The sequence below is a fragment of the Pan paniscus genome, chromosome 3 (assembly GCF_029289425.2).
Source record: "Pan paniscus chromosome 3, NHGRI_mPanPan1-v2.0_pri, whole genome shotgun sequence".
In the NCBI taxonomy this organism is placed as follows: Eukaryota; Metazoa; Chordata; class Mammalia; order Primates; family Hominidae; genus Pan; species Pan paniscus.
The window spans coordinates 3,783,632-3,797,338 of record NC_073252.2 but is presented as its reverse complement, the minus strand read 5'-3'; the positions used below and the strand labels follow the sequence as shown (position 1 = coordinate 3,797,338).

The following is a 13,707-nucleotide window of genomic DNA, read 5'->3' as shown; positions in this document are numbered from 1 at the left end:
CTGTACATGTCTGCGTCCTGTAAAAAGAAGCCATTCAAAACCAAAGTTGTTGGAACTTTAAATTATTTTGCATCTTCAAGGAACATGATTATAGGACCTGAGTTGCGTATGACGGTCAGCTGTAGCTTAGGCAGCTGTAACCTTTGTTCCTCTGATTATAGATTCGCTTTTTCTTTACCTACATTGTTCTGTAAAATGTTATAAAAGACTACAGGACACCAGGGAAGACCCCTTCCCTCTTCATGTTGATCTTCACTGTAGATTTGCTCCCCTCTGACTTCTCTTACACAGAGACCTCACTGGCCACCACGTTGTCTAAGACAGAACGTTCAATAGACTTTCAAATTGGAAAAGGAAAAGAAAACAAGCTGTGATTAATCAAATTGCTGTGACTCATAAACCAGCCTTGCATGGGAAGCACTGTAACCCTGTTCAATTTGTCTATTTTCTGCCCGTATAAGCAAGACCTTCACTTTTTGGCTTTGGGGTACTGGCTCTAATACTCTGGAGTCTGTGTGTCCCGAGTGGCTATTTTCAGCTTCGTGCCTGCATATGCTCTTTTAAACTGGATTCTGATCCTTTTGATTATTTCAGGTGGATAGTCCAAATTTTCTCTTCTCATTAGGACACCAGTCATATTGAGTTAGTGCCCATCCTAATAACCTAATTTGAACTTGATTGCCTTTTTAAACATTCTATCTCCAAATACAGTCACATGCTGGGCTATTAGGGGTTAGGACTTCAACATATGAATTAATTAATTTATTAAAACAGGATCCTGCTCTGTACCCAGGCTGGAGTGCAGTGGCGTGATCATGGCTCACTGCAACCTCCACATCCTGTGCTCAGGTGATCCTTCCCCTTCAGCCTCCTGAGTAGCTGAGACTACAGGTGCATGCCACCATGCCCGGCTAATTTTTTTGTAGAGACTGGGTTTCATCCTGTTGCCCAGGCTGGTCTTGAATTCCCACCTGGGCCTCCCAAAGTGCTGGGATGACAGGTGTGAGCCACTGCGCCCAGCCATCATATGAATTCTAGAAGGACATAATTCCACCTGAAACACTGAGGTGACTGACCCCAAAGAAAGGGAGCCAGGAAAATACATGCCCAGTCTCTCTCCCCTGCCTCTGATCTCCCAATAGCCCAACAAGAAACAAGAGAGTGCACAGCCCATTGCAGACCAGAGAGGCCAGCCTCCCGCGGCAGAGCACGACGAGAACAAGCAGGGCACAAGTGGGAGGGGCAAAGGGAAGACCCCAGCTCGCGCTTCAGCTCAATACCGTCCACTCCAGGAATACAAGGCCAACCTGAGTTAGAAAACCTATCATGTGCCGGGCGCAGTGACTCACGCCTGTAATCCCAGCACTTTGGGTGGCCGAGTTGGGCGGATCATTTGAAGTCAGGAGTTCAAGACCAGCCTGGGCAATGTGGTGAAACCCCATCTCTACTAAAAATACAAAAATTAGCCAGGCGTGGTGGCAGGCACCTGTAATCCCAGCTACTCGGGAGGATGAGGCAGAAGAATCACCTGAGCCTGGCAGGCAGAGGTTGTGGTAAGCCAAGATCGCGCCACTGCACTCCAGGCTGGGTGGCAGAGCGAGACCCTGTCTCAGAAAGAAAGAAAAAAAATGAAGAAAAGAAAGAAAGAGAGAGAGAGAGAGAAAGAAGAAAGAAAGAAGAAGAAAAAAGAAAAAAGAAAGAGAAAAAGAGAGAGAGAAAGAAGAAGAAAGAAAGGAAGAAAAGGAAGGAAAGAAGGAAGAAGGGAGGGAGGGAGGCAGGAAGGGAGGGAGGGAGGAAGGAAGGGAGGGAGGGAGGAAGGAAGGAAGGGAGGGAGGGAGGAACGAAGGGAGGGAGGGAGGGAGGCAGGAAGGAAGGGAGGGAGGGAGGAAGGGAGGGAGGGAGGAAGGAAGGAAGGGAGGGAGGGAGGGAGGAAGGAAGGAAGGGAGGGAGGGAGGGAGGAAGGAAGGAAGGGAGGGAGGGAGGCAGGAAGGAAGGGAGGGAGGGAGGAAGGGAGGGAGGGAGGAAGGAAGGAAGGGAGGGAGGGAGGGAGGCAGGAAGGAAGGGAGGGAGGGAGGGAGGGAGGAAGGAAGGGAGGGAGGGAGGAAGGAAGGAAGGGAGGGAGGGAGGGAGGAAGGAAGGAAGGGAGGGAGGGAGGGAGGGAGGGAGGAAGGGAGGGAGGGAGGGAGGGAGGCAGGAAGGAAGGGAGGGAGGAAGGGAGGAAGGGAGGGAGGGAGGGAGGGAGGGAGGAAGGGAGGGAGGGAGGGAGGGAGGCAGGAAGGAAGGGAGGGAGGAAGGGAGGGAGGGAGGGAGGAAGGAAGGGAGGGAGGGAGGGAGGCAGGAAGGAAGGGAGGGAGGGAGGGAGGGAGGAAGGAAGGGAGGGAGGGAGGAAGGAAGGGAGGGAGGGAGGGAGGGAGGAAGGGAGGAAGGGAGGGAGGGAGGAAGGAAGGGAGGGAGGGAGGGAGGAAGGAAGGGAGGGAGGGAGGGAGGAAGGAAGGGAGGGAGGGAGGAAGGAAGGGAGGGAGGGAGGAAGGGAGGGAGGGAGGGAGGAAGGGAGGGAGGGAGGGAGGAAGGAAGGGAGGGAGGAAGGAAGGGAGGGAGGGAGGGAGGGAGGAAGGGAGGGAGGGAGGGAGGGAGGAAGGGAGGGAGGGAGGGAGGAAGGAAGGGAGGGAGGGAGGGAGGGAGGAAGGGAGGGAGGGAGGGAGGGAGGGAGGGAGGGAGGGAGGGAGGGAGGAAGGGAGGGAGGGAGGGAGGAAGGAAGGGAGGGAGGGAGGAAGGAAGGGAGGGAGGGAGGGAGGAAGGAAGGGAGGGAGGGAGGGAGGAAGGAAGGAAGGGAGGGAGGGAGGGAGGAAGGAAGGAAGGAAGAAGGGAGGGAGGGAGGCAGGAAGGAAGGAAGGAAGAAGGGAGGGAGGGAGGCAGGAAGGAAGGAAGAAGGGAGGGAGGGAGGGAGGAAGGAAGGAAACCTATCATGGAAGTCATCATGTTAGTGAAGCCAAAGGGAAAATGTGTACATTTATCTCAACAGAGGCCGAGGAAGCATGTGAAAATGCTCACCGCTCATGGGGGAAGGGTCAGGGACGGCTCACATCGGATGTGGGTGAAGTGGGGCTGAAGCCATGCGGTTCAGAGCCCCAGAACCAGCTGCTGGAGGCCCCCACACTCAGGAGGAAGAGCGGCTCCACTCTCAGGATCCTGGGGCACAGGTGCCAGACTCAGTCCCCCAGCCACTGCCCAGGCTGCACCAACACTGTGGCGGGGGCAGGGGTCTTCAGTGGCAAGTTCGTTCCGTGAGCTCGAAGGCTCTAAGGCCCATGCACGGCAGCAGGGGCCGTGGGGAGAAGGGCCTGGCCATGTCTCTCTTCCCTCTTTGCTCAGAACCCAGCTTTGCTTGGGGCGGTAACTGTGTGGCCCCAATGCCCCGTTTCCTGCCCTCCCAGCCTCCTGTGCAGCCTGGGGCGGCGCCAATCTGCTGGGGAAGGGGCTCCTGACAAAAGGGAACAGCTGTAACTGCAAACCACTGCCTCCCCGAGACCAGGACGCCAGGAAGGAGGTGGGGCGCAGGAGAGAAGGTCCTGGGTGCCTCGAAGCAGGGAGGAGGCCTGCCCCCCACCAGCCACACTCCCGCCCTCTCTGCCCTCTGGCCCCACCTCCCCCTGTCTCCTGTCCTCCCTGGCTGGAGGGAGGGTACGGCCTCTGCCTGCCCAGCAGTGACCCTCTAACTGGGCCCCATCTAGCACGTAGGCCCCTCCCTCCCTCAGCCCCCACAGAGGCAGCCTGTGGCCTCCTCCCTCCCGGGAAGTGCAGCCCAGGCTCAGGCAGGTGGGCTGCCATCTGGAAGACCAACGACGGCCTGCGGGTGTTCCCATGGGGCCGCTCTTTCTTCTTCAGGTTCAATACTCCATGCACCACGCGGATCTGACCCCTCCACGCCTGGGGGCCTGGACTTGATTTCCACTTCCTGCCCTGAGACAACCCAGGTGCTGAGCCCCGGCCCGGGGCTGGCCTGGGAGGGGGCTGGACTCTGCTGGGGCCTGGAGAGGCCCAGACCTCATCCCCTGACAACTCTCTGGGCCGTGGGGCCAGACCCCGCTGTGGGGCCACAGGCTCCGTCTCCACTGAGGACTGTGTGGGCTCCAGAACGGCAGCCTGAGGCCTGCTGCACATAGACCTGGGCCCCAGTCATGGCCTGGAGGGGAAGGCGGGGCCGCAGGCAGGGGCCGGGCAGCGTGGGCCGGGTTCTTGGAAATATCTTTATTGTCAGCAAGGCAGGGAATGGTGGGAACCAGGGTGTCCCGCTGGAGGGTCAGGAGGGAGCCACAAGCCGCCTAGGAGGCCGTATCCGGTCATTGATCCAGTCCACATAGTTGGCCACGCGGGTGTAGACCCCCGGCTTGTGGAGCCGCCCGCAGCCGTCACCCCAGCTGATGATGCCGTAGAGGTAAGCCACGCCGTTCTTCTCGCAGGCCAGGGGCCCCCCTGAGTCCCCCTGGGCAGAGACGCTGGTCAGAGCCACCCTCCCAGGGGCCTGGTTCAGGGACCCCCCTCTCCCCCAAGTGGCAGCTTGGGGACAGAGGACAAAGGCATTTCTGAGCAAGGGAGCTGATCCACTCTCCTGAAGCTCATGAAAAGGTGTCTCATTCCCTGGGGGCAGCACTGGCTGGGCCAGGGCATCCAACCACGTTATTCCCCTTCCTGAAGCCACGGTCCCCTCTCTCCCCACCAGCATGAACCCTGTGTGGACCACACAGCCACCCTGTGTCCCAGCACCTCCTGAAATGACTCCTTCACTCCCTGGAAAACTCCTACGCATCACTCAGGACCAGTGCAAACACTCCCTCCTCCGGGAAACCATCCTGACTTCCCCTATCGAGGCCCAGTGACAAGCCCTACCCGCTCTACCACTCCTGGGCTTTGTGGCCTTGGAAGAGTGAATTGACTGCCTGGGGCTCAGTCTCCCCAGCTATAAAATGGGGCATAAGAGAGCTGTCGCATGCCAGGGTTGCCGTGCCGCCTGAGCACACAGGCCTGCAGAGCCCAGGACGTGGTTGGGCTGTTGGGCTTATTGAAGGTTGAAGAACTTATTGAAGGTTGAAGAGCTGGCTTGAGAGAACTCGGGGCAAAGGGGCCTTTGGTGCCTAGTGTCACACGGAAAGCACTGCCTTGGGCTGGACAGCCGGGAACTGTCCGGGCTCTGTGGGACCCCAGGCCCCTCTCAGAGCCTGGGTCTCCCCTTCTGTGTGAGGAGGATGCCCTTCCGGCAGGGCTCTGGGTGGCCCTGGGGTGCTGGCCACCGACAGTAAGTGTGCTCCCTGCCCAGGGGTCCCTGGCTGGCCCTGCCAGGTTGGGGTGCCGCCAGGCTCTGGGCTCCCCAGGGGCAAGCATCTGGGAGACTCAGGACCAGCTGAGCCCCCACCAGTCGGGTCCTGGTGGGGCAGGCACCAGCTCACCTGGCAGGCGTCGGACTTGCAGTCGAAGTAGCCGGCACAGAGCATGTTGGGGCTGATGTCGGCGCCGTAGACCTCAGGGCTGCTGCACTTGTGGTCGGCGACCAGGGGGACCAGGGCCTCCCGCAGGGAGCTGGAGTAGCCGCTCACGTCTGTGGGACACGATGCCCTCAGCATGACACGCACACTGTGGCTGGCCACTGTCCACCCTGGAGGGGCCCTGGGCGCCCCCCTCCCAACTCACTCTCGTCCAAGTGGCCCCAGCCCGCAATCTGGCACTTGTGTCCTGCAGGGAAGGTGCTGCCGGGCTCGGGCAGGCAGATGGGCTGCACGAACTGCGAGCGTGTGGCACAGCGGTCCCCTTTCTTCTTCAGCCGGATCAGGACTGATCAGAAGAGTGGCCAGGGTCAGCCTGTGGTGTGCGGGCTGAACGGGAGGCTGTCGGGGCCCGTGATGGAGGGAGGGTAGCCAGTGGGTTCCACGGGGCAGCCTGGGAGATCCAGAAGGGAGCGGTGCCCTGTCCTCCCTGCCCTGCCCCCAGCTTCCCCCGCACCACATGTCTGCCCAGCTCCTGCCCCTGTCTGGGCCTGGCCTGGGGAGCACAGGGCCCACCTGCCCAGAGTGCGGCCACGACACGCCGGAGCTCACCGAGGTCATGGTCGCTGGGGTTGAACACCGAGTACAGGGTGTACGGGATGTACTTCTCGATGCCAAAGGTCTGCGTCACGTCCGTTGTGCGGTTGAAGAAGTGCTGGCCCAGCACCACGGAGACACTGTCCCTGGGGGGGCTGTGCAAGGGGGGCTGGAGGCTGCATGGCCCAGCCCTCCCCTGGCCACCGGGCTCACCTCTCCCCACCCCCTGTCAGGCCCACGGAAGCCAACGGTGTGGGACCCTGGTCCCGGGGAGGGGTCTGAGCAGGTGCCTGGGTGTGGGCTGTTGATACTGGGGAGACAGGGACCACCAAGCAGGGGCTATTGCCAGTCACCCCCAGATCCAGGCATGGGAGCTGAAGTGCGGTGCCATCCCTCCTGACAACACTGGTCACAAGCCCTGGGGGGAGTCTCAGGCCAAGCCCAGGCAGGATCGGCTGCAAGGCCGACCCGAGTGGGTGGAGACCTGGCCTGCTCAGGCCCTGCCCCAGCTTCCATCCACATTGTGGGGTCCCCAGATGCAGCCCTCACTCCTGCTGGGCACAGAGCCTGGGCCCCTGAGCCTGGCTCCCATCTGCTATGTGGAGGTCACTCCACCCTGCCTCGGCCTCCTGCCCTGGGCTCCATGTGGGGAACCCCATTTCTCCACACTGAGGAAGGCTCTGGCCCCATTTGCAGGCCCAGGAGCCGCCGGCTGCAAGTTCTGCAGGGCCACGCAGGACCCCACCCTGGGAGCTGTGGTCCTCGAAAGGCCGCCAGACCCTCGGCTGGCCGGACCCCTGCCCCTAATCACTGGGGTGCCCATCGAAGGTGGAAGGGCGTCTGGCCCAGGCTGCTCCGTCTCAGGGTCTCCCCACTTGAGGCCCACCTCCCAGAGTGTGGGCCTGGGTGGCTGTGCGCCCCCACTGAGGGGAGCCGGCTGAGTGGGCTGGGCCTCAGTTTCCCTGGCTGTGCTTGGGCTCCTAGGGCTCTGACGCATTGTCACTGTGCTCCCTGGCTCCCTACTGAGAGCCAGGACTCTGGGAGGGGCGGGGCCTGCGGGGAGGACAGGACCTGGCCCACTGCACCCTCCGCAGGTGCTGGGTCCTCTGTGGAAACGCCACTGACCCCTGGCCTCCCTCAATAGGGACAGGGTTTCTGGAGTGTCCACGCGTGCCCAGCTCAGGACTGAGCCCCAAGACCCAGAGGGGTCAGAGAGGGTTACCGGGGACCCCGGGAGGGGGTCAGCAGAGGCACCGGGATGGGGTCCGCAAGCGGGTGGGGACAGGCGCATAGTGATGCTGGATGGTGTGCGGGGCCTCAGGGCAGGTGACTGGGGCCCAGAGGAGGTGCACCTGTGGGAGAAGCAGTGGGCGGCCGACACCACCCAGCAGGTGTGGACCAGGCTCCCGGCGCAGAAGCCGTCCCCGATGTAGATGGCGGCCAGCCAGGGGTGCGAGCCGGGCAGCGAGGAGGAGCCGCCGATGATACGTGGCCGCAGGAACGTCCTCTTCTTGTGCCTCCTGCCGCAGGCCTGGCGCCCCGGGGAGGCTGGCTCAGGCAGGGTCGCCAGGAGATCCGCTGACAGTTGGACTCTGGTGAGGTATTCTGGGAGCAAAGGTCACCGGGTCACACCCCTGGGGTTCACAGGGCCAGCCCCCTTCCACACACAGGCCCTACCCGGCAGGAGGCGCTGCAGAGGGCCATGGCCGGACCCCCTGTCCACGCTGCTCAGGCCCTGGCGCCCGCCCACCTCTGCCCTCAGTTTCCAAATCTGTAGAATGGGGTTTGATGCCCAATCCCAAGGCTCTGTGAGGGCCAGAGGGGCTGGACACACGGAGGCCTCTGTGGCCCCCTCAGCAGCCCGGAACCCCACAGCCAGCCCCAGCACAGTCAGAGACCCCCGCATGAGAGCCCCGGGCTGGCCCCGCCGGGGTCCTAGGGAGCCGGGGGGCCTCTCCCCAGGGCAGGAAGCAGGTGGCCTCTGGGGGGCCTGCCCGCCCAGGGTCTGATGCCAGGGGTGCCTGTGGGGAGCCTGCACGCTGTCCTCCCTGCACCTCCCTGAAAGGCTTCTGGGGCCATCCTGGGCATGGTCCAGGCTGGGCAGGTGCCACCCCGAGGCCGTCGCCTGGTGACCAGCCCCCTGCAGCGGGCTGCTTCCCCACTGTGACCCCAGTACCGACCCACTGCGTGACCTTGGACCAGCCTGATCCCGTGAGCTCCAGTTTCCCCGTTTGTCAGAGATGCAGTAGCCAGGTGTGCGGAGGGGCTAGGAGGATCACGGGGAAAACTGCTGTGACCTCGATGGGGCCCAAGGCAGCACCCCCCGCCAGCCGCGCACCGCAGGCCTCCAGGCGGCAGTACTCCCAGGAGAGCGCGCTGTCCTTCACCACGTAGCACCAGGGCCTCTCGTCATTGTCCGGATTCCTGCGGTGCACAAGCGGGGGCTGGCAGGGAGTCACACTGCCCCTCGAAGAGGGCATGGGGAGGGGGCATCGGAACCCCCAGCAGGGCGGTTCCCCACACCTGGAGCAGTGGGAAGAGAGTGGCCCTCCCTCGGGCAGCCTCCCAGGCAGAGGTTCCGGGGCCTGTCTGGACGGAGCTGGCCCCGCCTGGGTCCTAGGGAGCCGGGGGGCCTCTCCCCAGGACAAATCCTGCCTGCCCCGCGTGCGGCAGCCTGGAGTGGCATGGTGCTGACCGGCAGTAGGCATGGGGGCCCAGGCCCAGCAGGGCCGCGGCGCCCACTGAGTCCACGTGCAGCTCCTGGTAGAGCAGATCGGAGTTCCAGGCCAGGCAGCTGAGGCCCGAGGCTGAGGTGCTGGCCACGCCACGGTACCCAGTGCCGTTCCCCAAGAAGCAGCGCTCATCAGGCTCTGCGGGCAGAGGGGCAGTGAGGCCGGCCCACGGTGGGTCCACCCGGCATTGCCCCAGGGCACCCCGGGGGGCTGACGCACTCACCGATGTTGCAGAGCCGTCCAGTGAAGCCTGGTGGGCAGGCACACACGGTGGTCCCGGTGGCCACGATCAGGTAGCAGGTGCCCCCGTTCAGGCAAGGGCTGCTCAGACAAGCTGGGGGCAGGGCCGAGGAGCTGGGCCAGGGGCCGCGCAGTGCCCCACGACAGCGAAGTCGGGGCCGGGGTCCACCCCTCGTCCCTTGTTTCTGGGTGACCTCAGGCCATTCCTCCCACTCGGGTGTGGACAGGGACACCCGTCAGGGGTCAGTGGCACGGCTCACACCCCATGGCGCACCTGTATGTCGGGTGCCTTCGCACCAGGTCCGGCCCCCCAAGCACTCGCACTGTTCCACGTGGCCCTGGCGCACGCGGGCCCAGCGGTCGCCCCCCTCCAGGTACTCGTAGCGGGTCTCATCAAAGCATTTCTCTGAGGGGTGCACAGTAAGCCCTCACACCCTGCCACCTGCTGTCCCCGTGCGGGGCCCCTGCCCTGCACTCGGGAGCCACCTGTTCTCCCATCCTCCGGGGACTTGCTCCGGCCCCTGGACCCCTGCGGACCTCCGAGGCCCAGCTCACCTGTGCCGCAGTCCTTGCCGGTGAAGGCCCGGGGGCAGCTGCAGTGATAGGACTGGGGGTCCTGGGTATTGGAGCAGGAGCCTCCATTGAGGCAGGGGCCGGAGGCACAGGGATCCAGGGCAGCTGGGGACATGCGGGAGGGGATGTGAGGGGCGGACTGGGAGGCTCAGGGTCCCTCTGTGACATTCTCTGCTTGCTATGGCCTCCATCAGGCCCCAGTGAGGGGCTCTGAGAGCAAAGGGGCCCTCTCTACGCCCCTCGGGGTGCAAGGTCCCTGGGAGGGGCACAGACCTCCCCTTCCTCCCAGCGTCCCCCACTCAACACCTGGGCCACTGGCCCAGCTGTGCACGTGGCTTCCTGGAAGCCTGACACCCACACTGACAGGCAGCAGACCCCTCCCATGTGTCCCAGGACCCATGTGAGCAGGGCGGCTGGCACTGCACCCCACAGACCCTGCCCACGTGTCCCCTGCCTGGGGCACGCCTGTGTGGCTGCAGGGCCCGGCCTCACCACCAGGCGGCGCCTTGGCCCCAGCGATGGCCGCGCAGCCACCATGAGACGCAGGTCCCGCCTGGGAGAGGCTCTGGCCCTAAGTGGCACCCAGCGGGGTTAATCCCAGGGCTCCTCTTCTGCTCCCCTCCAGCCAGGACCCCTGCCCGGGTCCGCCCCATCCTCCCCTTGGCCCTTCTGGCCTGGCCCAGTGCCCCCTGCCCGCCCCAGGCTACCCAACCCAGCACCCACCTGGGCCCCCTGGAGGCGGGGTGGCCTCCACACAGTAGCCCCAGGCCCTGTCCCGGTCGTAGTTGTGAGTTGTGGCACACCTGGGGGGGCGACACCTGCGTGCATGGGGGTCCCAGGCAGAGGCCCCCCACCCCACCCCACCACCCTGGAGGGTCTCTGGGTTCACTGGGTCCGCCTGCTGCGTGGTGAGCGCCTACTGTGTGCCCGGCTCCCAGAAAAGCAGGCAGCGTGGGGCAGGTGACCCCAGCTCGGGTGCCCCGGCTGCCCGGACCCACCACTTCCTGTGTGCACTGCCCTCCGAAGTGCAGGCGTGCAGCATGCGGCCCCCGTAGCGGAAGGGGAACCTGCAGGGCCTCCCGTCCTCGGTGAGTGCTGTGGGGAGGGGGTGGCAGGGTCAGGGCTCCCTCGAGGGGCACCCGAGCTCCTCAGGACCTCCAGCCGCAGCCATGCTCCTCCCACCCAGCCCTAAGGTGAAGCACGACACCTCCTCCCAGGCCCACCTGACCCACCTTGGGCCTGGGGGCTACTGCTCGAGGGAACTGCCCTGGGTGGGGGCGGGAGTCCCCCACTTTGGGGTCCCTCTGCCTCTGGAGCACTTGTTGCTGGTGTCTCAGAGGTCACAGAGGTCACCAGGATAGTGGGGATCGCAGGGGTCACTGTGGCATTAGGTTCTGGGGACTCCGTACGGTTCTAGGAGGAGCAGAAAGGGTGTCAGTGTGGGACAGACCCTCACACTCAGGTCCTGCCGGGCAGGAGGTCATAGCCCTGAGCCTGTTTCCATACTGGGGCCCCCAGATCTCGGAGCAGGTTCCAGGAGGACACACGACATTCCTGAGGCCTCAGCCAGGCCCTGACACCTTCCCCGCCCTCGGCCCCTAGTTAACACCTGCTCAGGGTCACTGCCCAGGCCCAGGCACTGCTACCCACCAAGCTTAAACCCTGACGTCAGTTTTTGGTGATGGGAGCAGCTAGGAGGCCCTGGGAGGTTCCCCCAACCTCACGCATCCAGACCCAACAGAGGTCCAGAGAGAGGGGGCAGCCCCCAGACCCATAGGGGCCCAGGCCAGGCCGCACAGGGATGACAGCCCCCAGGTGGGGCTCCGTGAGCCCAGGCCCCAGCCTCCAAGGCCAGTCCAGCACCCACCTGCCCTGTGAGGGCCAGCTTTCAACGTAAGCCCCCTGCCCGGACCCCCGCCCCCTCAAATCCCCACGCTCTGCAGCGACCCTCCCTCTGGCCTCCTCCCAAGGACCCCAAGTAGCCACTGGGAACCTCTGGTCGCACTGCGACAAGGTCAGTGCTCACCCCGCCAGGCTGGGGCTGGAACCCCCGTGGCAGCAGCAGCAGCAGCAGGAGGAGGAGGAGGAAGGGGCCCAGCCCCGGTGGGGGGCAGGGGCTGGGGACCCAGGCCCAGCGCCCCATGGCTCCTGAGCTGGCCTGAGGGGCAGTGGGAGGCGGGAGCAGAGCGGCCAAGGCAGGTGGGGTCAAGGCTTCGTGGAAATGATTAACCCTGGCTGCCTCCCACGCCAGGCGGGCCCAGCCGGAGAGGAAGTCCCCGAGTCCCCTGGCCCCCACACCTGCTGCCCACCTCACTTTGACCCTACCTGGAAGCCCAGCTGTCTCTCTGGCCTCGGCCTGCACTGGTCCTAGTCCTAGACCTGACATGGTCCTTGGGCCTCAGCTTAGAAGTCTCCTCCAGGAAGTCTTCCAGGATAATGCAGATAGGTTGGGGCTTAGATGGTCTGGCGCCGCTCCCAGTCCCTGCAGGCCACAGAGCTGGCCACCATCTGCCTGTGAATTGTCCATGATGAGAGCCACTACAGGCGCTGAGCCTTGGAGGTGTCCAGCTCTGTGCCCAGCACAGCACAGACAGTAGCAGTGGGGATGGGATTGTCCCTGTCCCACAGACGGCAGCACTGGGGGCTCCTGGAGGGTTCGGTGCTGCCTCCTCTCGGTGGCCCCAGGGCTGGCCAAAAGGCCAGGCACAGGGAGGAGAGGGGCCACGCAATGGCTGAGTGTAGCACAGGATGACCTGAGATCCTGCCCCACCTGCCTGTTCTGACTCTGGGGGTGGCCAGGGCCCCCCAGCAGCCCCTGGTGATGTTCAGAGTGTCCCTTCCTCCCCGTCTCCCAGACAGACGCAGGAGTCCACTCCAAGAAGCCTTTCCAACCCCAGCTCCCCACCGCCGCCTGGATGGTACAGGCCAAGTCTGTGGCAGCACAACCCTGGGCCAGGTACCCTGGGGCCTGGGATGGAGCTGGAGTCACGGAATTCATGACTTGGGGCTGTGGGCAGAGCTGCCTGAGGAACCTCTTCTGCAATACTGGAGCAGCCGCTACGGCACCTCGGGTTCCTCCTGAGTCAGCAGCGACATCCCAGGGCTGCCGAGGTGGGAGGAGGGGTGAGTGAACCACTGTGGCCTGGAGACCAGCGAGGGCTGAAGCTGCCTCCCTGTATCCCCTAAAACCCCTCTCTCTGCCCCCCATTTGCCTGTCTGTGCAGAGGGAGAGAGAATGGACACCCACTGACCACCCAGCTTGACACCGTGGGCCCCAGGGGGCACAGTGGACATGGAGGCGTGGTGGGCCCTGGGGGCACGGTGAATGGGGGGTTGGGGGTGGGGGGGAGGTCATGGTGGGCCCTGGGGGCAGGATGGATGCGGGCTTGTGGTGGGTCCTGGGGCCACAGCGGGCACCGTGGTGGGTGGTACACACAGCTGGCACTGGGCTTCATCTTCCATTCCGACCCCTCCCCCAGCCCCCTTCCTAGAGCACCACTAAGTGGGGAGCATCCACTCCCTAGAAGCTTCTAGAACAGCCCCAGGGGACTGGCTGTGCTCTCGGGCCTCTAGGATGCTCTGAGGAGCTCACCAACCACCCTGTACCGAGGGTACTCGGCTTTAGGGGTTCCATCAAGGCAACCTGGGGAATGGCCCTGCCTCTTCCGACTCAGCCCAGCCCCCAAGGCCCCGGCCTCCCCTGCAGCCACACCTGGCTCCCTTTCTGTAATCAGACCCTCCTTAGCCCCAGGGCCTTGGCACAGGCCCAGGGCTCTTTCTAGACTTCCTCTGCCGCCCAGTTGCAGTTTACATGGTCCCTCCCCGGAAAGGCCCTCAGACCACCCTGCTAAACAAGGCTGGGGCAGGGTCCCCACGTGACGGCGAGAGCCAGTCTCTGCCATCTGGTCCTGGCCCTCAGGCCCCAGGAGCCAAGCTTCCCTCTCCTCAAAGCCCCCTTGACCTTACCCTGGGGCACTTCTCCTCCTCAGGCCCCTCTGTTTCCTGCATGACCTCCTGGGGATGTGCTCGGAGTCCCCGAGAACAAGGAGTCTGTGTCCCCAGCACCCAGCACCAGGCCGACGCTTGGG

The 13,707-nt window shown here is 63.8% G+C and overlaps 1 protein-coding gene across 1 annotated transcript; it reads right to left on the bottom strand.

The window, feature by feature from the left end:
- Positions 1 to 4,300: 4,300 nt before the first annotated feature.
- Positions 4,301 to 11,829, bottom strand: HGFAC (HGF activator). The gene is made up of 14 exons (XM_057302025.2): positions 11,646 to 11,829; positions 10,852 to 11,032; positions 10,618 to 10,714; positions 10,343 to 10,422; positions 9,602 to 9,724; positions 9,321 to 9,452; positions 9,030 to 9,140; positions 8,770 to 8,944; positions 8,413 to 8,498; positions 7,427 to 7,679; positions 6,090 to 6,229; positions 5,686 to 5,826; positions 5,445 to 5,593; positions 4,301 to 4,483 (listed from the first exon to the last, which is right to left on the bottom strand). Exons 1-14 carry the CDS (start codon positions 11,760 to 11,762, stop codon positions 4,301 to 4,303), a joined length of 1,968 nt encoding a protein of 655 aa, XP_057158008.2. The 5' UTR covers positions 11,763 to 11,829.
- Positions 11,830 to 13,707: the final 1,878 nt, after the last annotated feature.

Excerpts from the sequence above, each read along its gene's own strand:
- HGFAC (XM_057302025.2), bottom strand. The coding sequence starts at position 11,762 with ATGGGGCGCTGGGCCTGGGTCCCCAGCCCCTGCCCCCCACCGGGGCTG. Across the intron at positions 10,423-10,617 it reads GGCAGTGCACACAGGAAGTG|GTGTGCCACAACTCACAACT; the intron begins GTGGGTCCGGGC and ends TCGCCCCCCCAG. Across the intron at positions 8,499-8,769 it reads GGCCCCCATGCCTACTGCCG|GAATCCGGACAATGACGAGA; the intron begins GTCAGCACCATG and ends TGTGCACCGCAG.